Source organism: Chroicocephalus ridibundus, chromosome 16, assembly GCF_963924245.1.
Source record: "Chroicocephalus ridibundus chromosome 16, bChrRid1.1, whole genome shotgun sequence".
Lineage (NCBI taxonomy): Eukaryota > Metazoa > Chordata > Aves > Charadriiformes > Laridae > Chroicocephalus > Chroicocephalus ridibundus.
In genome coordinates, this window is record NC_086299.1 from 5074602 (window position 1) to 5100868 (window position 26267).

At 38.6% G+C, this 26267-nt stretch overlaps 1 protein-coding gene across 4 annotated transcripts in view; it reads right to left on the bottom strand.

Moving 5' to 3' along the window:
- PRDM2 (PR/SET domain 2) overlaps nucleotides 1–26267 on the bottom strand; it is a 72179-nt gene that overhangs the window by 25649 nt on the left and 20263 nt on the right. For 3 of the 4 annotated variants that reach the window (XM_063353542.1, XM_063353544.1, XM_063353545.1), the window contains exons 5-6: nucleotides 24824–24976; nucleotides 18591–18717 (exon numbers count right to left, since the gene is read on the bottom strand). In XM_063353542.1, coding sequence (XP_063209612.1) covers nucleotides 18591–18717; nucleotides 24824–24976 — 280 coding nt within the window. Of the gene's footprint in view, nucleotides 1–1600; nucleotides 1655–18590; nucleotides 18718–24823; nucleotides 24977–26267 lie in introns of those variants that run through there. The other variant, XM_063353546.1, reaches the window with a different exon arrangement.

Here is a 26267-nt window from a genome sequence, read left to right on the forward strand (position 1 = left end):
AGCACCTCTAATGTTTGTAATTACAACCAGTAGCACTAAGATCTGAGTATGAAGGATTTCAAACAAGTTTCCAGAAATACCTGCTAAGCTACCTGAAATCCCTCCTGAAACATACAGTAACACAACCAACAAACACTTCCATTTCTAGGTAAAAAGCCTCAAAGTAAAATTGCAATACATTCCTAGAGATTCAAACATGCATCACAATAAACCTTAAGAGCGACGTAACAAAATGTATTTAATTGCTAGGACCCTTCAAGAGAGATCAATTTTTTTGCAGACTGCTTATCATCTGAAGACCAACATCAGTATCTTGACTTAAATGACAAAAATTCTAGATTCACCTCTCACCTCTACAGGTGAGGCTGGAAACAAGAAGGAAAAGGTTGGTCCCCACGTCCCTCATCTACACCAAACTTGGCCACGGTTAGAGACAGTATTTTACTAGATGGTGCAGCATATGATTGCAGATGAAGTCACTGGGCGATTCTACATCTAATTCTACAGCAGCACTGAATTTCACAGCATAGTGACAGGTTACTGTAAAAGCCTTCAAACCAAGACCCAACTCATTATTTCTTAGAACAAGACTAGAAATACATTGTGTTATTTAAAATGTGAGGTAAAGCATGTAAAAGCAACAACAAAAATCACTTAAAAGTGCTAAAGCGTGCAAAGGTTTTCCAAAGTGTCACCCATTTATAGAATTTACAGTACCTCAAATACAATTGCAATCTGAGAAATCACTGGAATAGCAGGATTTGTATCAAATTTTGAGTTACCTGAATCACATATTTCCATATGGTATTGATGGAAAGATCATCACTTGCAAGTTCTCTTGCCACACTCCATAAAAAAAATGAAAGACGCAACCTGCTCTCGATGCAACCTGCTCACCGATACAGCTGGAAATGTTTCAAGTTCTTGGCCTTTAAGCATAAACACATTTGAAGAGAAGATTCATCTAGCACCTACTTGCCCTTACTCAGAATAGCGAGCAAAACTGGTTGCACACATACATAATTTTAGATGTGTCAGATCAATTTCCGACACATATCAACTAGAGACACCAACTGATTTTTGATGTTTTCCTTTTACCAGCTTTCGTTTATTCCATTTTCTAGGTTGCGGCTTTCTTTGTAAAGGTTAAAAGAATCCACTACATTCAAGCATGACAATGACTGTCCCAGATGCACCCATTTCATGGCGCTGAATGTTCAACAGCAGATGCCCAGGAAGAGAATTTAAGAATATAATAGTAAAGCGATACTTCATTGGTATGCTCTCCCAGCTTTCACCTATCTAGAGTTCAGGAACTTTCAAAGATATTTAACAGCTTTTAATAGACTTTCCTTCATGAGTTCTCAGTGCTTTTTAAATGCACGTAAACCTGAAAGATTAGCGTCACTTTCAGATCTTCAATGAAAAACGCAACCTACTACTCTGATATAAAGGATATCAATGAGCAGCCCAAGGTCTGACCCTTAGTTTTCTTACAGTTTAAGATGTCAAGAACTAAGAGAAGCCAGCAGGAAGGGGAAAATGCCTCAGAATACAGAACCTGGTGGAAGCCTGAGTATAAGTACACACGTGCACTTACCATCAGGTTCCTGAAGGGTCCTACATGGCTGCTACTGCCAGCTGGATCCTCCACTTGGTCTAAACAAGAAAGATACAGGAATGAAACACAGGGAAAGTGAAATGGAAACAATGACAAAAGAATAAATGAAGGGCAGAACTTAATATATGCGTATGTGCATTAAAAGAATTGCAAAAGAAAGATGCAAAGGAAAATGAATGAAAGAAACAGATGGAAAGTAGCTACTTGTCTATAGTGACAAAGGTCAAAAGAGGAATGCATCAATTTGTCTTGCAACTTAATTTTTAAATATGGTTCCTTTTTCTCCCCTTTCCTTCACTTATGTGGTAGATAGGTGAGCACAGGCATTATCTGCCTTTACACCTTTAAAATACCTGTATAACATTCAGCACAAACGGTGCAATAGGCACAGAAGATTTCATGCTACTGCTGATGTCCAGATAATCAGCTGATACTTATGCTGTAGTCCCACTTATTTCAGAGGAGTTCAGACGACAACGCAGTGAGAATTTAAAAGAGAAATAATCTTTATTTGCCCATACTTCATTTTATTGATCAAAACAAGACATCTCAAAACAACCTAAAGTTATCTGTGCTCGTATTTTTGCTGTTAACCAAAATACTAATGGAGCTGTAAAACCACGGAGTTATTTCTGGTGGCATGAGATAAGCATACTCAAATGCCAGGAGGGAATTTCCACACACAGTCTTTCCACACACTTGGAGCTGAATTCTATCATTAAATATTGCTAAATTGTACAAGATACTATTATCTTTAATGACCTTAGTTAGCACTTAGCAGCATCAAACACGTTCACAGTTAAGATCATAAGGTAAGAAGGACGCTCACATCTGATCCCAAACACTGTTTTGATCACTTACAAGAAATATGAGACACATTTGCCTCCCCAAAAATCTTGTGTTAATAAGAGAAAAGAATTACTGGCATGAGTTTCCGGTATTCCCTTGAAATTCGTAGTCAACAACTAACTGCAACCAAGTAACAACTTATCTACCCCGTACCCTATCCGTGCTGGTGCTTAGAAGTATGGGAGATACCTGCCCAAATCTCAACTGTCACAGAAAACAGTGCAGAAGCTACCTCAGCGACACGTGGAAAGAATTCTTAAGGCACAGACGAGCGCAGCCACCTTGAAATGGTATGGCTAAAGGGAAAAGCACAAATTTGCATGTTAAACTCTGACAAACGGCAATTAACACACAGTTTCACAATGTGAATTAAGTGTTTTAATACAAACTCGCTAGTCAAATCCCTTTGGGACTGGTTCAAATTAGTGACAGTTTGCATCAATCCCATGCAGTAGTTGCTACTATTTTGTAAATCAACTTTTGATTTTTTTCTCCTATTGACAAAAAAAAAAAAAAAAAAAAAAAAAAAATCAGCATTTAGGCATTGGAGAGAATGAAATAAAGATTAAGCGTATATACAGGCTAAAAAATCCTTACGGAAAATTCAGCAGGAATGCGTGAGCATTTCCACATTATTCTGATTAATGAATTTTCAAATACTGATGCAACTTGATTTTTAACTTGGGAATCAGTTTGCTGTGCACCAGAATTCCTCTGTTCCTGTATGTAGAATACTGGCAGATATCATGCTTTTCAAAGTAAATTCCTTAAACCTTCAAGCATCTGTAAAAATCTGACCAGTTTGTTCTGGAAGACAGGCTAGAAAAAATGAATGCTTTTTACAGACAAAAAAGCCATCTCCAAAATAACGGAATAAATTGCTCCAAAAAATTAAATGCAAGTGGTGTTAGCTGAAGGAGCATGAAAAAATGCAGAAACATGTTGCAGTGACTTCTCAGAATCTTGTCTAACTGTGAATGTCACAGCATATAGATCTTAAAGACCTTACATATTTAATAGGTGGAACTGGTTAAACAGTAAATAACTAAGCACAAAAAAAAAAGGTATTGAATTCAAAACGTCATGATGAAGATGTGAATACTAAGACTGTTCTTTTAATACATTTTCCTGGGTTAGCATTTTAAGTGTCTTCACTATGCTTTTTGATTTATTGTTTTTTACTCTACCATTAGCCACGGTTCATTACATAGTGGAATCTTGTTTACAAACCCTTTCATTGTTATCTACCAGCACCTGCTCAGACAGCAAAGCCACATCATAAACCACGTGGGTAAATAAATAGCAACATACCTGTGTGTTAAGAGCTGCTTACGATCACTGTGAACTGCTAAGAACCCTTGACATTTAGGGAAAGCCGGTAGGTATGATATGCCATATAAGGATTATTCGTATAACCGTGGGGATTAAAAAAAATTTGCTGAAAATCTGACCTCAAACCCACAAGGTTCTGCAAGCATTTTATTTAATGCTAATAGCCACATTTCAAAGCATGTACTGCCGGTTCACGGTATAGTTATTCATTTTTCAGTAGGGACTGCAAATTAAGCACTGCAGACTTACGCCTTCATCATATTACTGCGTCAAAGAATATTTGACTCACAGCATCCACCATCTCATAGCCTATGGTAATGAAACCATTTTTCAATTGCTGTCCAAAGTTTTAAGTCATCGAGGATAGGTGAGGTTATTCCACTACAACGTTCAAAATGTGACACTGCAAATTATTGGAGAAAGAGGAAGCAATAGTAGAAGTAGCAGGGACATGTCACAAAGCTAGGAAATATTAGGCTAGGAATAGAAAAGATGACAACGTTGAAAGACACCTCAACAATTCTGCTCTATTAAAATGAAGTTAATTTAATATTATGACATCAACTTCCAATATTTCTTACACAATATTACTGTTAACAACATACCAAAATTCCTTTTAACTATTTGTACTTAAATATCGCTTTGAAACTTGATTAGAGCAAGCTTAGCTGAAACTCTCAGGTGTACTTCTGAACACACACATACATTATTACCTGGGGAGGGAACATCTTTTGAACTCAAAAGCTTCCAACTTAAAACAAAGCAAAATACAAAACTGCTGCCCACCAAATGCTTTGGGGGGGAAAGGCTCTTGTGCTGGCAAGAAAAATTACTGCAGAACCCCAGAGGACATCTCCCAGGGCTCAGATATTCAAGTGCTACCATAGAACAACTTTGGTGGTAGATTACTCCCCCCCCCGCCCCCCACGACTGAATTGGTATGAGTCAAGACAGAAAAAGCTTTTTTTTTATTTTATTGTTAGTTTAAGATATGCTACACAAGGAGCATCTTTCTGTTTGGCTATAGAGATGCATCCCACTTGTTGGTGCGCACACACACACAAAACCCCTTCTAACACTCTCTGACAAAATTTCTTCCCCTAGGTAGGAAGGTATCTCTCTCTCTGACTCAAAACTACAGATTAAGTATGACAACATGAACCGACTTTTCCATTTTCAAGACTACATCTTTCCAAAATTCAACATTAGAGACGTGTAAAAAGGATGCAAAAGCAGCACATTTTTATTCATATTCCAGCAATTCTATGGGCGAAATTCAAGCCATACAAGGCACAGCTCAATTTTTGAAATAAACTTCTAATTAAAGGGTACGTCAATTAAATCTGAATGCCTACATACACAGTATCATTAAGAGGCCTATTTCAATAATGCTGTCAAGTGTGTATGAAAACGTGCAGAAAAAGACATTTAAATGCCTTTATTACCATGTTTTCCTCAATCCATCATTATTATAAATAATTGGTGGGGCATTTTTCTTGCAATACAATTATAAAGTCATCAGATACAACTAGTTTATGTAGGCATAATTTTAGGTATTGTTAAGCAAATGAAACACTAAAATTGACAAGAGCTGTTTCACAGTACACAAAAATTACACAATGTAATTTTAACTTCTGAGAACCATGAGAATAATTCACATCTACAAAAGATCTCAATTTTGTCTTGTCAACCTGCCCAAACCTAATATATCGAATAATCTTAAAGGTGGAGAGGCATAATACATACAGCTATATACTTATATTTTCCCTCGCTATAATCCGAAACTCAATGACCAGTACTACTACTATTGTTTGAAGACCACAAACAGCAGCAGCAGAGATAAATGTCTGCTTGACACCAAGAATAAAGGCAAACGCAGTGAGCAAAGGTCCTTCCATACTTTTTTCCAGCAGAACTCGCATCTCCTCTTCCTTAAAAAGACACTTTCAAGCTTACATGGTGGAAGCAAGAGAAAGAGGAACGGAATAAGCATGGAAGACAAACTTCACGGTAATTCTATTAATATCAAACTACCTGTTGTATAAATATATTGCTACACATTAACTATCGCTTCACTTACAAACGGTAGCGTTTCAATCACTGCATTTTCCAAACAGATTATAAATGTTGCAATGAAGTCTCGCCTTGGGAAGATATTTCAATACACCTGAATACAGATGCACATACATTTAACTGTGTATGTGTATTAAAATATGTTTGTACCAAGCACTAAATATCCACTTCACAGAAAAGAAACAGAGCAATGCATTTACAGAGACTGTTAAGATGACATTTGCATAACAGATGAACTTGTTGCCATGGAAAGTATAAGAAAATTCTGAGCTGGGCTATTTAAAACACCAATTTCTGCAAATGTTTGGCAAAGTCTCCACTGTAATGACAGCACTGAAGATCATGTTACTAAATCTCACCACAAACTTCTTAAATTATATAATAATCAGTACAAGAAATATTAGCATGGCATCATAGGATATGCCACAGCAAGTAAAAGGGAATATATTGCCATTACATGGAGTTCTTCATGAGCCCAGAAAAGCTTACCTGAAGCTAGTCACAAAATTCAGATAAACAACTAATAATGATAATAAAAACCACTTAGGCTGAGAAGTCCTACGAGCAGGAAGCCTATCTAAAATGTGTGGTATTACACCAGTCCATAAAAACTGGGGTTGTCTCCTTCATGTTTTATAAATTAAATGTTGTACCATCACGCTCTCTAACAGAAAGGGGGGCAAGAAGTAGTTTATCTGTTTGCAACAGTACACCATCCGTATTTGCAGCATCTCATTCAATTCCTTAACATGTTACGCCTTCTGACTAACCTGAGTATAAATCACAGGAAGTCTGAAGTTTATAGACTGTAAGACTTACTCATCCATAATGACTTAAGTAGTACAGAATGTCACCTAACAATTATAAACTATGGCAAACAAACATCCACAGGGTTTAATTCTATGCAATTTTAACCCACACAAGAGCTGTGATGAAACAATTAAGTGTAAATAATTAAACATAGAGCTTTTATCTTAACAAGATTTAAAAATGTTACTTCTGCCTCAATGCCAATATTTCTAAAACTAAAACAGCCGATACAGAGTACACAAATATGCAACCAGACCTGCTCTAGAATTTCTCAATCACTCAACATAATTGTTTATTTCTACCTCCTGCCCTCCGTAATAACACAGCCTCCCACCATTCACTGCAAATTCCTAACAAGTTACTTGATAGCCAGCCACAGCTACCATTGACACAGCCAAGCCATTACAGAAAACACGATAAACATCCTTCTCTATAGTTATATTCCATTAGCTTTTATTTTGCTAAATATTAAAACAAACACAGCAGCAAAAGAAAAGCCAGCTGGCATACAGATTTTCCAGAAATAACTGGTGTTCTCTATATTTAGCCAGGTTTTATGTACAATTCAGTTAAAAATAGAGCATCCAAATTTTGTATTTAAATACAGAGAATTAGTCAAAACTTAAATATCCACTTTAACAAATACAAGCTTTTACTTGAATCCAGAAAAATATTGCTTCTACATTCGCTATAGCTCTCCCTGAAATGTTTTTCTGACCCTGAAATGAAGCTAACGCTCAGATAATTAAGAAATAACATGCTTTTTGACAGCATCATTTGGAAGATAATGCAAATGAAAGGCCTCACATCACTACTTGTAACCACAAAGCTTAAAACAATCATTATTAGATCAGTCTGCCTTTACCTGTAATAAATAACCCAAATATTTGTCATTGCCCTATTTGGATCACTAAACATTTGAGAGGGCTTAGATCAAAAACATCTGGGTTTTTTCTTAGCTAAGTTATCTTTAAAAGTAACTACTTAGGACTTTACCTGCCATTTTATTCTGTTTGACAAAGTGGATAAGTTTAAATTCAGTAGTGGTCATACTAATAAGAAAAAAAAAAAAAAAAAGAAAAATAAAGGATTGCTGAGTCCACATGCAGACCCAAAAGCTAGTGCCCTTCATACAGCACTGGCAAGTTCTGCTACCAAGAGTACATTTACTCCTCCATGCCAAACACAACTCTCAAAAAGTTAGTGAAGAGCTGCAGTTGCACGGAAGACCAAAAATGCACTTCATCCAAACGTCTGTCCAGACACAGGCTCTGGCTTTACTTGGAGAATGCAGCTGTACAAGGGCTACAATCCCCAGGAAACAGGACTGCCTTTGTATCTAACCCGGGCACTGGGTTTACTGTAACAGGAGTCTCCAGCGCTGAGGAAACAGGAGCAAAGTCTCTCACAGACGTAGGATCCAGACAGTGCTGCAGGACAACGGCAACAGTTGGCACTCATCTTAACAGAGCTGACAACCAAAGTTACTAAATTTATAGTCTGCTCCAAACCAGAAAACGCCAAACTGGTATATGCCTAATTTATGAAATCAAGAAAGGTCAACAGGCTCATAAAGTCATTATAGGGAACAGCAGCTTCCTCCATTTTTCAAATAAAGTGATAACAAATACCAGTTAGAACACAAATGTATTTGGTTTTTGCTCAGTTAACTGCTACATTCAAGATTAACCTGTTTAGATCAAATTACACTTTAAAGTTGTAGAAGTTTTTTGCACACATCTTTTCATAGCATAAAGTGTCAACTAAAACAGAATACAAAAATAAAACGTCACTGAAAAGTAACCTGGACGTTTCCATTTGCAGGCAAGGAACCAGAAACAGCAGCTCTGGCATACGAGAGACCGGAGGCTGACACTTAACAGTTAAGGATTTGGTAGCAATGAGCAAAGTTTCTGCACAAAGTCCACTTCGCTTTTGCAATCCCTAACAAGGGTCCGTAAGATCTGCAACTCTTTGCTCTTCACCTGCACCTCGAAATGGAACACTCTGCAGGAAGGCAGTTTTTCACTCAACTCACTGAAACTTAGTATGACCTACTCCTTGGTAAAAGCCCAAGGTAACTCTAATATTTGCCAGTGGTACCACACAGGTTTCCTTTTAAGAGTATGACTCTGTGGCACAGGTGTGTATTTTAACATTCTGATACAAACTTATTGCTAAAGAGAGGTCAGCCACCATTGCAGCTGAGATGCTTTACACCACAGCTGACCACCTAGACAGTTCTCAATTTTACTGGCAGCAACTAAGAAGTTTGCATGGGACTTGACTCTGAATAATGGCGACACTTGAGAAAATTTACCAAAATTTATATGAATCAAGTCAATTTCAGAAACACTAGGTCCTTCCCATTCAAGGATCGAATTGTTTCTTATGGACTGCCAAATAAAACAATATTCATATATTTGACTAGACTCAAGCAAGGCATCTGGCTCTCAATGCAAGTTAGAACCGCTATATAGCTGACTACCCATTTCCACGGCAGTTTGCTACTGCAAAATAATAGTAATAATAATCAAGATGATAAGATATTCAGCTATTCTAATACTCTCACTAGAGAAACTTCACGTCAATCATTGCATTAATAATACTGCCTCTTTGAAGTTCTAAAGCATTAATCATAGTCTATCAAACACTCCTGCAGAATTCAGAAAGTGACAACAAAATTAACTGGTAAGCTCATAAATGTTTCTGAGGGTTTCATCTTAAATAACTTGCATGCACTGGTGATCCAAATAAATACTGTGCTTGCTTAGTCCATGGGAAATAGTTTATAAAAGGTAAGTAAGTATTTGCTACTGAATATCTGATGGTCAGACATTATCTAATTTCTTAGCTACAAATGTTGAAATAGCAGTGAGTCTTATTTCAATAACTGTTAAACCCAAGTAAAAACTTAAACTGCTCTAACATTTCCTTGAGGAACTTGACACAGCAAGCGTAGGCCAGTGAGAATTCTTCAGAACAAAGTCATTCCTGTCAATCTGTGTAAGGCTCTTGGCAGGAACCACAAAATAAATCTGAAGGTTTGACAGATTAAGAAAACTAAATACACTCTGGTCTGACAACTGTTTTTCTTTTTAGTTCATTTTGGAAAATGTACTATTTAGTAAGTGGAATATAAGATTACTTTGGTATTTTGCAGTTTCATAATCCAGCAACACGAGAATCTTCACGGAAACTTTACAAACACAAACTGCCTTACAAAGCAAGGAGATCTCACAATTAAAGAAAACAGCTCTCAGCCACATACACAAATGGACTCTGCATCTCTTCACACCAAAAAGCAGCTATCAAAACTCTGTATGAACATACTTGAAATTAAGTTAATCATGCTTGTTTATCACTGCCTAATAAATTACACGGGGCATCTATAGACAGGCCCTTGGTGTAAGACGTTCCCTCTAAACAATTCAAGTAAAATAAATGGCCGATGCAAAATTATGGTAAATTGTAATAAAAACAAGCACTAATAAAGTTTAGTACCATTTATGATACAGAATCAATATGAATAACATTGTTCACATGGTTTTGAAAAGATGAAGGATAAAAAGAAAACACCTAGAGAAAGGCAGTAAAGTGATTAAGAGATATGGAAGATTCTTATTACAAGAACAACTTAGGCACTTCACTAAATTAAGACATGATTCAAGCTAGGGGTAAATAAAATAAGAATACACTGAAAGTCAATCGTAGACTTTACGTTGTATACACTATAAAAGCCAAAATCTACAAATATAAAACAAAAAATGAAGTAGGAGATTGCACAGCAGGGTAAGGAAACCATAGACAGAGCAATGGTCTGTGGTAAGACCTGGACTTAACATGCAAAAGAATTTAAGAAAGAATTATAACATGAATAAAAGTCACATAGATTTAAGTAAGACAGCAAATCCAAACACTTTAATACAGCTGAGACAGTCAGTAACTCACTGAGTTGCTTGCTTATACACTATAAGCAACAGGTCAATTCCAAATTACAAAACAGGTCACTTAACGGAATAAAAAAAGAAAAGCACTTGTTTCACTCTGGAAAACAGCATCTACTCTCCTATTCTGTGGCAATTCATCCCCTTCCTACTTTTGAACATAACCTCCCAATCTATTTATCTCAAAGCTCTTCCCTAAAACAGTAATCACCAAATTTTCTCTGCATCTTCAAAGCGGAAGCACTTAAAGAGTTCTGTGATTCAGAAGCAAACATTCTAAGAAAATCCTAATGCAATAAAATATTTCTGCAAGGAAACTAGTATTTTAATAGAAACTTAGTAACTTGTAATTTATTTTCAGAAAAATTTAAAAAGTATTTTCCTAAAAAAGGAGGACAATAATTTCAAAACACACCGGCTTAATAAAAAAAAAAAAAAAAAAAAAGAGTGAAAAACCAAGCTTCTTTTCTTCCAGGTCACTCATTGTTTTAAAGCTAAATGTCATCAATAGAAAAAAAAAAATATTAAAACTGGAAAGCTTTCTGGTGCTTTATTTCACTTCCCACTATAGGTTACGTAACTGAAGACAGGATTAGCAAATTTGCTAGGAAATACTGCAACTGTAGTCTAGCTGCATTTTATTTTTTTAACTTGGAAAAAATAGTATAGAAGCGTGGCTGAAAAAGCAAAAGAAAAATATGGAACACTTTAGAATTTGAATATAACAAATAACCCAAGAAAATTTTTTTATTATGTTAGACAAATATATACACTTTCTCTAACCAGACATAAATTAATAGCTAGAAACATGCCAACTTCTTACAATCACGAAGGCCATATTGTTATTTTAAGTTAAGGACAAAAAAGAGATAAAGTAACAGAGTATGCAAGGTGCTTGTAGTACCTGTTTTAACAAAGATCTGAAAATCAGAGAATCACAGAATGGTTTGGGTGGGAAGGGACCTTAAAGCCCACCCAGTGCCACCCCCTGCCCTGGGCAGGGACACCTCCCACCAGCCCAGGTTGCTCCAAGCCCCGTCCAACCTGGCCTTGAACCCCTCCAGGGATGGGGCAGCCACAGCTGCTCTGGGCAACCTGGGCCAGGGGCTCACCACCCTCACAGCAAAGAATTTCTTCCCCAGATCTCATCTCAATCTCCCCTCTTTCAGTTTAAAACTGTTCCCCCTCATCCCATGGCTCCCCTCCCTGCTCCAGAGTCCCTCCCCAGCTTTCCTGGAGCCCCTTTAGGGACTGGAAGGGGCTGGAAGGTCGCCCCGGAGCCTTCTCTTCTCCAGGCTGAACCGCCCCAGCTCTCTCAGCCTGTCCTCGCAGCAGAAGGGCTCCAGCCCTCGCAGCATCTCCGTGGCCTTCGCTGGCCCCGTTCCAACAGGACCACGTCCTTCTGACGTCAGGGACTCTAGCACTGAGTCCTCACGCCACATTCCTGATCACCTTCAGGCCCTTTGCTGAATTCTTCTTATAAGAAGTTCTGCTTTCTTAGTGGCATCACCAGTCAGATGCTCGTCTAGACAAACTGAGGACTGCCGCACTACAAACATGTACCAGTTCGTACCAGTCCATACCCTGATACGCCATAACAGCCAGTCCCACACTGCCCAGGGAGCACACCACTACTGCCTGTGGATGGCCGTTCCCAGCTGCACACACGGAAAACTTTCAGAAGAAGTGTATACACAATAGTACATCTGAGACTTCTTAAGATGAAACAAACCTTACAGCTTTCCCTAACCTTGTAATTACAGCACATAAGTAAACAAGTTTCCCAATGTTCACATAAATATGATACAACCTGAGACTAAAGCAAAACCACTCATGTTTAAGAACTTAGGAAATACCTGAATATGCTAAGGCCTCATATTTCCAAAAGTTTATACTCAAAAATATGGAGTTTAAGGAGTCAATACATGCAATTTAGTGCCGAAATATTTAATTTTTTAAGGTAGAGATAATTTATTCTTTTACCTCTGAAATGAAGGCTTATCTTCTCCTACTCTTAAACCTGTAGGCAGAAGCAAGGCTGGAATGAATCATACCAATTTCACTGTGCTGTTCAGGAAAGCTCAGAGCAGCAGCTATCATAGGAACTGGGGGCGTTGCTGTAGAAGGGAAGATGGGAATTTAAAGCAATACAAGTCTCCTATTCAAGGGGCCCCATTTATGAGGGATAAAAGAAAATTTCCCCTGGTTAGAAGACCTCAAATATACTAGATTGTCACCATATAGAAGCTGCCGTGAGAGATACAGTTCCCTTGACATCCCAAACGCTGCTTTTTAACTGGAGTTATAGAATTCTTCTTGTAAATCAGTGTGATTCTGGGAAATCAAAGTAAACTTCGTTTCAAGGTTTTGTTCCAAATGATCTTGTTGACCTTCTCCTTCCTCCCTTGTCTTTTCCCAGTCATTGGCTAGGATCTCAAGGCTTCAAAATTTCCTAAGTTTTTCATCACATCTACTGGAAATAGAGCTTAGATAAGAATATCATTTCATGTTATCCTTACTACAAATGTACAACTTACAGAACTTTAACGTTTGTCTATAAACTACACTCCAATTAATACACAATCATTTTTCTCACAAGCTCTTTTCTGTTTGGAAATAAACTTTTAAACTTATTCCAAGTACAAGCCTAATAAATTCATGTAACTTAAAAAACAGACAATCAGGGCATCGTTTGGTCGTGATTTGTGATGACATCCAGATGGCAATTCAAGGCCTACCTTTTGTAAGCAGGATGGACATTTACCTGACTCTCAAGTACAGCTAATTATTTGGAACTGAGAATGCCTATGAAAGTATTAACAAAAAACCGCAAGGATTTCTACCGTCACACAGTTTAACCTGCTTATTTCATCTTCACATGTCCCTTTTCTGCAGCAGCAATTTGACACTGTTTCAGCAAGTCACGCTTACAAGCAAAAGAGAATCCAGTGTAACTTATTATGACAGCATTTAGCTAGAATCTATGAAGCAAAAGCATGAAGTTGCGCTTTGCATTCAGACTAATATAAAATAAGGCATAATTATTTATAACATATGATAATTGAGTCATAATTCACCCACCTTAATTTCACACTATTTCTGTGACTTATTTACTAAGAGTTACCCTACAGTTCATGCTCTCCCTGAAATCTGATAAGAACTATGAGAAATAGCAACATTACAATCGCAGTAGAGCCATTTAAGGTAGTAAAGTTTTAAAAGATTTATTAGCAATGGTTTGAGACTTTAAAACTATACTACAATAAAAAAAAAAATCACCAGGGTCTGTCCAAGACACAGATGAACCCAATTCAGGTGTTTTGCCTGCACGACAATAGAGGACTCTATTTTAAGAGGTGACACAAGTGAGTTTTTTTAAGAGGTCATTTCATTTCATGACAGACAACTCAAGTTGCCTTATGCAGCATGTCCTTTTGGCAAAATGAAATTACAGACTCTTTTTTCCCCCCCTCTTGACAGCCTGACTTTGTACAGAGAGGGATATGAAAGAAGAACATGCAGCATTCATTCCAGACAATAGTACGAATTATGCCACTGGGGTTTGTTGCCTAGATAAAGTGCTAGTGGAACACAGCTAAGACACAAATACAGCTGAACAGCACAGCGTGGAACTACTACCAGAGAGATATAAATAAGCACAGGAGAAGTAAAACATTGCCCTCTTCCCCCCCCCCACTTTTTTAAAATTTGTTACTCACGAGCATGTAGCAGCGCAAACTGCGTAACATCAGTATCTTTCTTCCTCTGAGAACAAACTTTTGATCTGCCACGTAATCGACGACAGAAACTGCCTAGATGATTTTAGCATTCTTTGATTACACTTTGGAGCCTACTTAGCACCTTAAAGCAGATTATAGCCTGATAAAAACCACTGGATATTTTTATATATGATCACTTTTTTTTTTTTAAAAATACTTTTATTCAATTAGTGAAAAGTTACTTTTGAAAGGAAGACCGAGTCTGAAGCCAGAGACTCTATAAGTGTTCTTCTTGACGGAAACACTCATCTTCGATACTACCGCTTACTACTACTACTACATATTACTACTGTCAAATATAAAGGAAGAAATGCCCTGATGAGAGAAAAAGATGTCCACACTACTCCTTTAATGGACACATGAATTCAACTGTAAAGGGAAAGCCAAGCTGTTCTCTCCTTTTTTTTTTAGAAAGGGAATTAATGAAAAATCTTGTGCTAATGCATTTGATTTGAATGAATTTTCCAACAAGCCTGGCAGGCAGAACAGAAGCATATTAACTACAACTTGGGAGAAGCAGATGATAAATGCTTAACAAATAAATGAAATTTCAGAAAATGAAAAAGCAGCAAAGAATGTATTAGATCATTTTTCTGCTTGTTATTGACCAGCAGCTGCTGGCTCTTAACCATGTAGTAATCATGTCACAGAAAACAGGGCTTGGCTCTGACAAAAACCTTTGATGCTACCCAAGTTCAATAAGTTGTTTTCTTTTTTTGGGGTTGTATTTCCCAACCCCCCCATACCCTTTTATCCTGCTAAACTTCTTTCTAGATCTCAAATGTGCTCATCACCTTAGCAACAACACACAATGTTTCGATGCATAAAAATAAATTAGTAAGAACTGCCTCTTTTTCCTTAAGGACTCCTAAGCTGTTGTGCACGGCAGAAGAAAGATGTAAGGATTTACTCCAGCTATGAAAACCTATCACCAGGCCAGGCAGTAACTACTGAACATTAACACCTGGGAGATGTAAAGTATTTTGAATGCAGACTACATGAACAAAAATATGCAAGATGTTGAACTGCTGAAGAAGTCGTGTAAGTAAAGAGCAGGCAAATTTTGAGAAACACGACTGAGGCTTAACCAAGATCCCACCTTCTGCAAACACGTTAGAGAAGACTGTACATTGCGGAGAATGCCAGGTGCCATCCTAAATATGCTCTAAAGGAGATTATGAACCTTGTGTCAGTAATCACTTGCAAACAGAGGTCAGATCAAGGTCAAGGAAAACAGTTAAATTTGTACTTTATGTCTACCCTACGCTTGGTCAGCTGCTGATTCTTAAATGCCATCCCAACTTTACAAATTTAGTAAGGCCTACCTCTTATGGTAAAACAGTCTGAATTGACAGCGTGTGAGGATTTACTGAGAAATAAAGAGCATTCCTACTGCAATATGAAAAGTTTTACAATAATGAAAGTCTTGATTTATTAGGCAAAACATCACATTTTTAATACTTGTGGAATGGTCACCTTTTCTGATATAATCAGAGTTCATTAAATAAATTGCAGAAACAAGACTATTTGTCAAGTGATAGATATCTTAACTGTCTAAGGACGGGGCCTAAGATGCACTAGAAATTCAAAAGGATATTTGTTTTACTGAATACAGAATTATGAGCTATTTAATACACCTCTCAAATAAGGTCTTGTCTAGTCATTTCTAAGGTATTAAACTGTCAGTTTCCTTTTCTGGAAAATGTGTTTCTAAAGGACACACTCATTCACAGTTGTTTAAACTTGGCAGTTCTTAGTTCTATTTTCTCCTCAACGTGTAAGACGACAACCGGCAACACAGGCCAAAATAAAGTTTATAAAGAAAAAAAAAAGAATTAAATGATCTGTTTACGTAGCTAATAAATGCAAATTTCACAACCCTCCAGAGACACTACTCTAGCAAGTTTCAATAATTGGTGTTTAATCTAAAAGATTACCTCGTACTGACTTGCAATTTTTCACATGCATAAAGCTAAGTCACAACATCTTTCTCCTGTCAAGCCCTCTTTATCATATAGTTAGAATTTTTTATGTTGTTGGTTTTGTTCTTTTTTAATTACTTTTTGACCCTGCTCATGTTCCTTTATTATCCCATAAAACCTCAACCCCAAGGCTAAGAAACTTCCAAATCCAAGAGATATAGCTGAATCTGCAAAAGAAGGGATACCACTATAAACCATTTTGGAATCTTAACTGCAGAGACTGCTATCAAATCAGTAGGAAAATATTATGTTTCTTATAAGAAAATTGCAGTGAACTGCAAATATTAACAAGTAATGTTACTACAAATGCTAATATAACTGAGACTAGTAGAGGAGTAAAAGTAATTCCAATGGAACCTACTAAAAACAGAACTAGACAATTTCAAAATGTGCATGTATTAGAAAAGAATAAAGCAAATACTTTCAACTGCCTTATCTTTTACAGCATAGATGCTGCAACTTTAATCATAACAATTCAAAGCAACTAAATACTCAGAATTTGGTCTTTCTGCTTCATGACACAAGAGTATAATTCCATAGATAAATTATTCCTGGGTATCATCAAATGCTTCATCTATACTGTGTTTGGGGTTGGTTTTTGTTTTTTTTTCTTCTTTTTAATGTTTGTGAGCCTTGATAAGAAGTTTATGTTTTTAAAAGACCTATTGTTCCTAATTATGACAGTCTGAAATCTGTAAAACCCATAGCTGTTAAAACTTTAAACATACAAAACAGCACAAACCCAAAACCCATTTACCACCAAATTAGTTTACTGATATTTTTATCTATAACTTTTTGAATGTAAATTAAACTTCTATGCCATGAAAAATTATCTTAGAAATTATTCTGTCTGGCTTTTCTGATTTATAATATAATCAAATTTTTTCAAGTTGTTTTTCTAGCCTTTCAGGTAAATCACAGGCACACAAATTCTATTTGCTAAGATAATGCACATTTAGGAAAAAGCATAATACAGCCTCTAATTTACAAAGCGTTACTTATTTATGTGCTAAATATGCTTTTCATTACAGGCAGCAAAATAAAAATAAGTGCTTGAATTTCAGTTTGTATTAGCTTAACCTATGAATTACTGTTCAAAAGAATAACTAATTGTGTTGCACCACTTCTTTCTGACAGCCCCCTGTAAAATTAAAAGAAAATAATTATATAATAATTGTTCTCCTACATATTTGAGTTTGTGAGTTCCACAGTCAACTGTGCTACAAGTAAGATCAGGCCCTAAATTTTAAGGTAAAAAATTTCACAATAATGCCATTTAAAATATCTCCTTTCGTTCTTTGGTTCACTTGTCACCTTCAGAGAATTACAAAATATACATATTCACCTACAAGAGGAATCGATACCCTCGCGGTACAACTGTAAATACTTCCTTTTTATATTTACTCCCTGTGAGTGACAGCTTTTATTGCGATTTTGGCCTAAAACGGCAGTCAAAATGTCAGTTATATAAGGCCATCCGTGGAGACACATGCACTCTAAAAAAATATTGCTGCTGAATTAATCATGGAAAAAATAAAGGATGTCTGGTTTGACATACGTATTTACGTAAAGACTAACGTGTGTACCCCCCCGCAATTCTTCTCCCATCCTTCCTCCTCTGCCAAAGTCAGCCAAAAGTAGTCCCTTCACGCTGCCTGCAAAATTTCACGAGCAACGAGATCACCAGTACCCTAAAAATAACGAGAAATTAAAAACCGCAGAAAATAACAAAGCCTTAATTTTCCACTCGCACCAGCGCTCGGCTAGAGTAAAAAAAAAACCCACCGCTGCGCCTCACAGAAGCCCGTTCCTGGGCGACACTTCACTTGTTAGCACTGCCCGAAAATAATTCGGCCGCCACCCACCACCACCCCCCCCGCACACAAACTTTCTGGTCCGCGGGAGGCCGCCCCGGCCCCTCGCCAGGGCCTTCCCGCACCCGCGCAGACATTTTCCCTCCCCGCCGCCGCGGCGAAGGCGCCCGGCGCCTCTCACGCCGCCCCGGCCAACTTTTCCAGCCCGGTCCGGCAGACGCCACAAGTTCCATGCCTCGCCTCGCCGCCCCCCGGCCCTCCCTCCCTCCGGAGAAGGTCACGGCGGCCGCCGCCGCCCACCCGGCAGAAGTTGGCGGGTCGCCCCGCTCTCCCCCGCCGCCCTGCCAGGCGGAGAGGCCCGGGGGGCCGCGGAGGGCCCTTACCTTTCTTGGCTTTCGGGGAGTGCCGCCGGCTGCGGGCGCTGGCTCGCTCTTCCTCAATAGCGGCGGCTATCTCCGGGTCGTCCTCCCCATTGTACCACACCAACAGCTCCTCGCCGGGCGCGATTGGCTGCCGGGAGAGAAGAGAGAGGCGCGGAGCCAATCAGGCGGCGGCTTGTTGGCGGCGGGCCGCGGGGCGGCGGGGGGGGCCCAATGGCGGGCGGGGTGGGGGGGGGAGCGGCCGCGGCGGCGCCGAAGGCGGCGGTGGCTCGCGCCGCCCGCGGCGCCCCGCGCGCCAAGGGCGCCTCCGGCAACGCCCCCTGCCGGCCGGAGGGCGCGCAGCGCCGAGCTGCTCCCCCCCGCCTTTCCCGCCAGTATCCCTAATTAATTACGCAATAACACACAATTATTAAATAAATTTGAAACTTCCCAAATTTAGATTTGTCTCCAATCGTGACATCGAGTTAAATCCACGCAGGCTGAACTGGCAGCAATCGAGTCCCTGGTGTTCGTTACCAGCGATTTACACTTTATGTTTACACTTTAATTTTTTTTTTCAACTATTTACACTAATTCTGGTAACTCTTTCCCAGCAGCGTCGCTGGACCCAGGCGCACCTACCTTCCACAGGGCACTAAGGGAGTACAAGTGTTCAGTCACCCACTAAAGCTGGAATTTGGAACAAAATCTAAAGATGCGGGAAAAGACTGTGGCAGTGAGTTAAAGAGAATACAGAGGAAAACTGAGAGTTACTGCACGTTTAACAGACCCAATTAATTGCCACAACGAAAGATTTGTTGCAATTCCAAACTTACGATTTCTATTTTTTTTATCCAATCAAAAAACGCACAGGAAAGAGCAAATTAGGCAAGCTGGCATCACCGCAATTACTACTCCCATTCCCAGCACCATCACCAAAGGGATCGATACTGGTTTCTCTGGTTAAAACATTACCAGATTCAAGCTAGTACTCCAAGTTTGCAGACTAAAGACGTATTTGTATCTATTTTTTTTTTATTTTTTTTTTAAACCTTCATCATTCTCTCTCCATTTCCTGAAGCACTCTACCCAAAACCAAGAAAAAAAAAATCAACTTAAATGCCTTTACCTTAACTACAGCCCCCTCTGTCCAGGGCTTAATGACCACTGGGCTTGGAGAGATAAAATACTATTTTTAGAGTCATTACAGCAAAGGGTATCCTTACACTATTATTTCAAGTCTGAAGCCCAAGGGAATTTTTATATCAAGAACAATAGTCATATTTGTTTCTTCTACAGCACTTTTTTTTCTTTTTTCAGTGGGTCTCCCAGCACTTGATGAAGGTGATGGTTATCTTCATACCCCCAGACACCGGAATAACAAGAGAGGCAAGATCCCAGCAACTATGTTAAGTGTTTAAATTATAACATAAGCAAAGCCTACGGTTTGGCTCCTTTAACAGTCCCAGAGGCCTGACAGGATAAACAGCGGTGAACCTGTCGGCACAGTCCCATTTTCCAGCTGTTTAGCAGCACGGAATAACGAAGAGTTGTCTGATGCAAACAACTCACCATCTAACAAATACACAAACTCGGAAAAAAAGAGCTAGCAAAAATGGTAGGCAGTGCAAACACAGGGTGATAACGAGCGTGCCATTTGTTAGCTGCTCGGCTGGAACTAACTTTCAACTTGATGAATTTAAGTTTTGGTGTGACTACTCTAGAATCCAAACGAAGCCGTCCAACCTTGTACTTCTAAGACGAGGTGCAGTGTCAAACCCAGACAATTAACCCAGCTCCCTCGTTAGCAATATGAGCTAGAAAGGGACTGCACTGACCAAGTGCCACTTCCACACCAGAGAACACACGGCCATCTCTTACCAAAGACATCCCCTAATAACTCTAACAACCAACCTCCCCCAAACTGTCACCCCCAGCTCGTTGTGTGTGTCGCGGTGTCAGGTGGGGATAACCTAGTTAAAAGAGGTATGAATTCTGGAAAGGCTCATTAGGTTAGCAACTCCCACCTGCTTTCTGTTGCAACACTGAGAATTCCTTAATCTTGAGTATTTTCTGCTCAAAAAGTTTAAAGTGATTTCAAAATTTGTTATTTCCAAGAGTAATATCCTAATAAGTTATATTCTAGAGATAGCACAGATTGTCTAGAGTTCGATTCCCTGTACACGTACAAGCATGGCGATGTGTCTTGTACAGACTGAGATAAGCAAGTGCCTGTCTGACCTTACTATTTATTTTTCACCGCAGACACTGCATTTTACTGTGATATTGTCCTTTTGTGCCTAGATGTGGCCTTATCGCCCCCAGCGTAACCCCGGTGGACAGCTGGTGTGGTACTTTGTGCGTTTTTCACACTGCGCAGCCCTGTGTTACATGGCATTCCTGTGTAACAAGGAGGTTCTTGAGGTATTCATAAACCTGTTTGACAAAACATTCTTCCATAAACAAATTCATTTCACCTTAATCAAGGACAGTTTCACAGCCCAGCTTACTTAGAAGACTTTTCGAAACTGAGTTTTCACTGCCATTTTACTTCTTCAAGAATTACAACGTCCTGTACCATGTGCAGAATTAACACTATTCAACTGGCTCGTTTCATTAGGAGAGGCAGGAAGAACTCCTGAAACCCCACAATGAGTCTTTCAACGAAAGCTCACAACTCTCACATATGCATCCTGGGGAAAGCATATGCAAAGCAGCCGACAAAGATCCTCAGTCCTTCAATAAAGATGACGAGGAGAGATGGAAGAGAAAAATATTTGCTTGTACTCACTTAAAAATTCTATCCTATTACTATTCATTTACAGCCCAGAACAGGGAAGTTAAAGCTCTGTGCAGTTTTGGGGTTCGTTTACACCATGCAAATTTGGGCTTTGCTTATCTTAGCCATGAAGCTTGGAAATCAGCCTGTTTAACTTACAAATTAGAAACCCACAAAAAGCTGAAGAAACCTTGGGAAAGAAATAAATAGCTCTGACAACACTTTAAATGCTTCAAGGTAAAGCAGAACAAAATGACATAGAAGCCACTCGAATTCTCTTTTGGGGGTAAGTAAAGACTGCGCTGTTTATTTATCACTAAATGGAATTCCCCTAAATTTATGAATCATGATAAAGATCAGGAAGGAACTATGCGCACATACCTGGGCCGGTAAATTTACAACAGTTTTGAACTGGCAGTGTATGCACCATAACACGTTATATGAAGAGAAGGACATTTAAGATGTTATTTATTACATGCTTTCTTTTGCCTCGGTTGTCAGTAAGGTGTGATGTGAATCTAAGGCTGATACAGACCCTATGAGAAAACATCATCTCTGATACAGAATGTGAGACAAAACCAAACCTTTAAATAAAAAGCAGACATATAAGCAACGATATTTTGTAAAAAAAAAAAAAAAAAAAAAAAAAAAAAAAAAGCTGAAAACACCACAATTTTTTCCAGGGTATAAATTTTCCCTGCAGTTTCTAAGGTATAGGATAGTAAAAACTGATACAACAGACAATATTTAAATGCTTTAATATAGTAACTTGCCCTTGAGACCACACATTCAAAACCTCCTCCTCTACATTATACTTCTACGCTGTCAGTCACTTGCAGCTTAACTTCCAGTTTCTTCACACTAACTTTATTTAAAAATCCTGCTTACTACAAATTGTCACTTGAAATAATGAAAAGTAAGTTTACAAAACACTAGACCAAACAAGCTTTCTTAATGCCTTCCTTTGGTTCTCATATACTTGGAATGGCCAAGAAATTAAACAGAATATTGGATTTAAAATATTCATATTAAACTACAAGAATAGTGTACTTGTGCAATTAAAAAAAAAAATCACAAAATGTGTGACTTTCTAAATCTTGGTCTGATTTATCGGTATGCCGACTGAATGCTGAATGTTTAGCGGTAGTGAAAACTGTACAATTTCACATCAAGCTTTCACTTCATAAATCATCACAGATTAAAAAGATCAGAATTTTCCTTATATATCTCTTCTCTAAAAGGTGGGAGAAGAGAATAAAATATATTGAAACAGATGGTTCAAAAAATAATTGGATTATCAGATGCACTTTTAACAAGCGTTCATTATTACAGATTTGTGAGGGTTTTTTCCCCCAATACGGAGTGAAGTTAAACTTTACATTATAACATAGTTTTGTGTCATGCAGCCACTCAGACATTTCTACCACCATCTCTGAAATGACCCGTGTCACAGATGTAGTGACAATCCCGGCAGGGCAGGAACGCAGCGCTGAACCATGGCTGCAACGCTCCTTGGACCAACTTGGTCCTGCAAACAGCTTGGTTACTTCTGAGCAGCACAAAGCCAGGATTATTAATCCAAGCCAGCCCAACCCGGCTCGTGCAGAACTAGTTCCAGCATGTCCGCACTCTCTTCCTGGAACTAAGTCTACAGGGCAGAAACAGCTCGGTGGTTCTGTACCAGCTCGGGTCCCGGCACCCCGCCTTGTGAGCGACCCAAACCCAAAACTACTCAGAGCTGCTGCTTCTACACTGGCCTCCAAGAGGTTCAGCTCAAGCCTTTGTGCAGGGGTAACACTGTTTCGGATGTAAGACTCCCTCCGACTAGCACACAGCGCAGACACCAACATGAATTTCCAGCAGTTTGCCTGGGACTGGTATTGCCAGCACTGAATGAAGCTAATAAACAATCCCGCAGCACATGCCGATCTTAAGTGGTTGCTGCAGGGGCAAATAAAGCCATCTGAAGGTGGCTTTTTCAAGAGCCCCTTCACATCCCAAATGCAAAATCTCGCACTGCAACAAATCCCAGACAGATTTTAAAACCCATAAAACTGATCCTTGGAGGCTGCTCTAACAGCCTTCAAAAAGAGCTGCTTGGCAGCATGATCTTGTTGGCAAGACCTACTCAGGTAAAACTCATCAGGTCGCAAGAGAAAACAATCAGGGAACAAAAGCATATTTCAGGTGCTGAGGGAAAGAATTTGCTATTCTATCAGCAGTGCTCAGCCTCTTTTAGTGGTACAATTATTTTCCAAAGTGCAATATGATTCATCAGAAAGCAAATCTGAAATAGGTGAACGCTTGTCTTTATCAGGACTAAAACTTTTGCAAAAAAAACTCAATGAGAGAAAAATTTAAAATGTCAGACTGGCTCCAAAAATCCCACTTACGTTAACGAACTAGTGTGACTATGGGCAAAGGCAGAGGCAACCCAAGAAAACGTGTCTAGAGAAAACTAAGCGGGCTACAGCTTCACATTGGGAGCCTGCCCTCAGTGAAAAAAACCACCAAAGAGAAGTCAATAGTTTGGCTGGCAATAGCAAACCTCTACTTGAACGCTGTCTCAAAGCTATTAGAAAGTTCAGAAAGCGTTTAGAAGATTGTGGGTTTTTTCCCATTCTAGTGACCTAAAATATAACAGCTTTACGTATTGCTGTACTGCCCTATAAACTTCAAAACTGCATGGTATCAACTCATTCTTTTATTCAGTGAAGATTGGTTACTTACAGATGTTGCCGGCCTTACAAGGAAATGTAAGAAACAGCAACGCCGGGTAACAGCAAGGCTGCATATACCCAGAAAGCCACAAAAGCATTTTAAATAAAAACAAAGCTGAGCTAGATATACTCACTTCTTGAGCAGAGATTCAAATAATACTTTATAGCCACAATATTCTAACACTAACATACTCTACCATTATTTATAGTTAAACCGTATTTTTTTTTTCTTGGTTTGGGAGATAAAATGCCACAGGAACTACACCCTTCTTCCTGCCCCTCACTCCCTGAATGAAACTGGAATGGTATAAAACCGGTAAAAAAATCTTCATGAAGCTACCCACAGAAGTGTCTTGACAACCAATCTTTGTCAGGTGATGCAAAAAGAAATGCATAAATGACTTCTGCAAAAAATTCTCAGTAGACAGTGCTTCAGTATCTACAGAAATAGGAAAACAATTATTTTACGTGATCTGCTATAGTTTTTCATTCTAGTTTGTATGAAATTTGGTGCCAACAAGATAGACTTAGTGTTCGTACATATCCTATATTTTAATAGATCTTAATGTCAACTGTATTGGCACAGAAGAATTTAGACCAATGAAATGTAGCATTTGCAATATTTTAATTACATTTCATAAATTGTTTCAAAATCTGTTTAATACAAATAGTAAAAAATAGGATTTGGATAAAGGGGCATAAAAAGTATTAATAATAAAAGGTAGCAGAGCAGTAACTGATTCTTCAGACACTGATACCTTTAAACTTTTGTAGTATATGGTCCTGTTGATCTCCAGAGGAAACAGATTTTGCTCCTTTCCTGAACGTGCCCAGTTTATATACCGCAGCCAGTTCCCTTTCTTTGGATCCGTCGCATCAACACACATCCATCCCAAGTTTGGGTAATACACCTATGGGAGAAAAATGTCATTAAACAACGGACAACTGCTAACACTGAAATGTACGTGCATCAAAACACTACACATTTTAAAGCTATACAAACTAGTAGCTGTCATCTACGGACAGAGATAACACAAAGGATATGAGCAGAGGTAGGGGCTGTACTGGGGGGAGCGCTGCTGGTCTTCTGCAATCTTTTTAGTGGAACTGGTACAATTGGAAAAAATACCTTTTGGCCTGCAAAGCCTTCTCTGAAGGTTTTGGGCTCAAAAGCCAAAACATTTGAAACACTATATGCTTTTTCTTTTTTTCCTTTTTTTTTTTCCCCCCCCCTCCAGTTTGGCAAGCCTGAAATGATTCTCTAGATTTTGCATTTAGTGAAATGGTTGATTTTAAGATATAAAGGCAACAGAGCTTTAATTTTACACTCTGATCAATTGGGAAAAGTAACTCTATAGAAGTTAGAAGCATTTGCTTTATTTGGAAAGATAAGGGAAAGCATTAATTTATATTTAATCTTTTTTCAGGGTATTAAAGAAGATCTTAACCTTTCAGAAAACTTGTGATCACCTTAAAAAAAAAAAGCTGACCAAGCTTCTGTTCTTCGAGAAAAATTTTTAACACCTACTCCCATTTTACATTTCAAGACAGCTTGCAATAACGCAAGGTCACTGACATCTTCAGTATTTTCTGATGACAGGCAACTCTGCTTCTCTTTCGAGCCATGTGGTATGTCTCCCACTCTTCTTGCTATAAACCAAGTTAGACGCCTATGAGAAAAGCTTTCAGTGTATGCTGAAATGTATGCAGTTTCATTTTTTTTCCCAAACCGAAGAACACACCACTGTTTGGCAACTGGAACTATCATCCTGCCATTACTTTGTCTCACGAGACAGGCACACTAACGCAATGTCTCAGAAAGAGTGGGCAGCTCACAGATTTTTAGAAAAACAAAAAAGGGAAAATTTGTGCAATTTCGTTCTATCTTATTATCTGCTTTTTTCCTTTTGGTCAAGTCTATAAATACCAGCCTCTGCCTGGAAAAGCCCTTCTCAAAGCCCAGCCTCCCTAGCTCATTACCTCCTGCAACATTCCCTTAGCACCAACTAAAACTCCAATTTCACCAGAACTTCCCCATTCTGTTCTACAACATTGTAGCTTTTTATTATTCCCGATATTTACTTTACAAGTAATTTTAAGTCTTTTCAAACTGTCTTATGTTTTCAATTTCAAGTACACCTCTACAACAGCTTAACATAAGAACTATTTAATAAATTTGATTTTTGTGTTGATATACTGTTG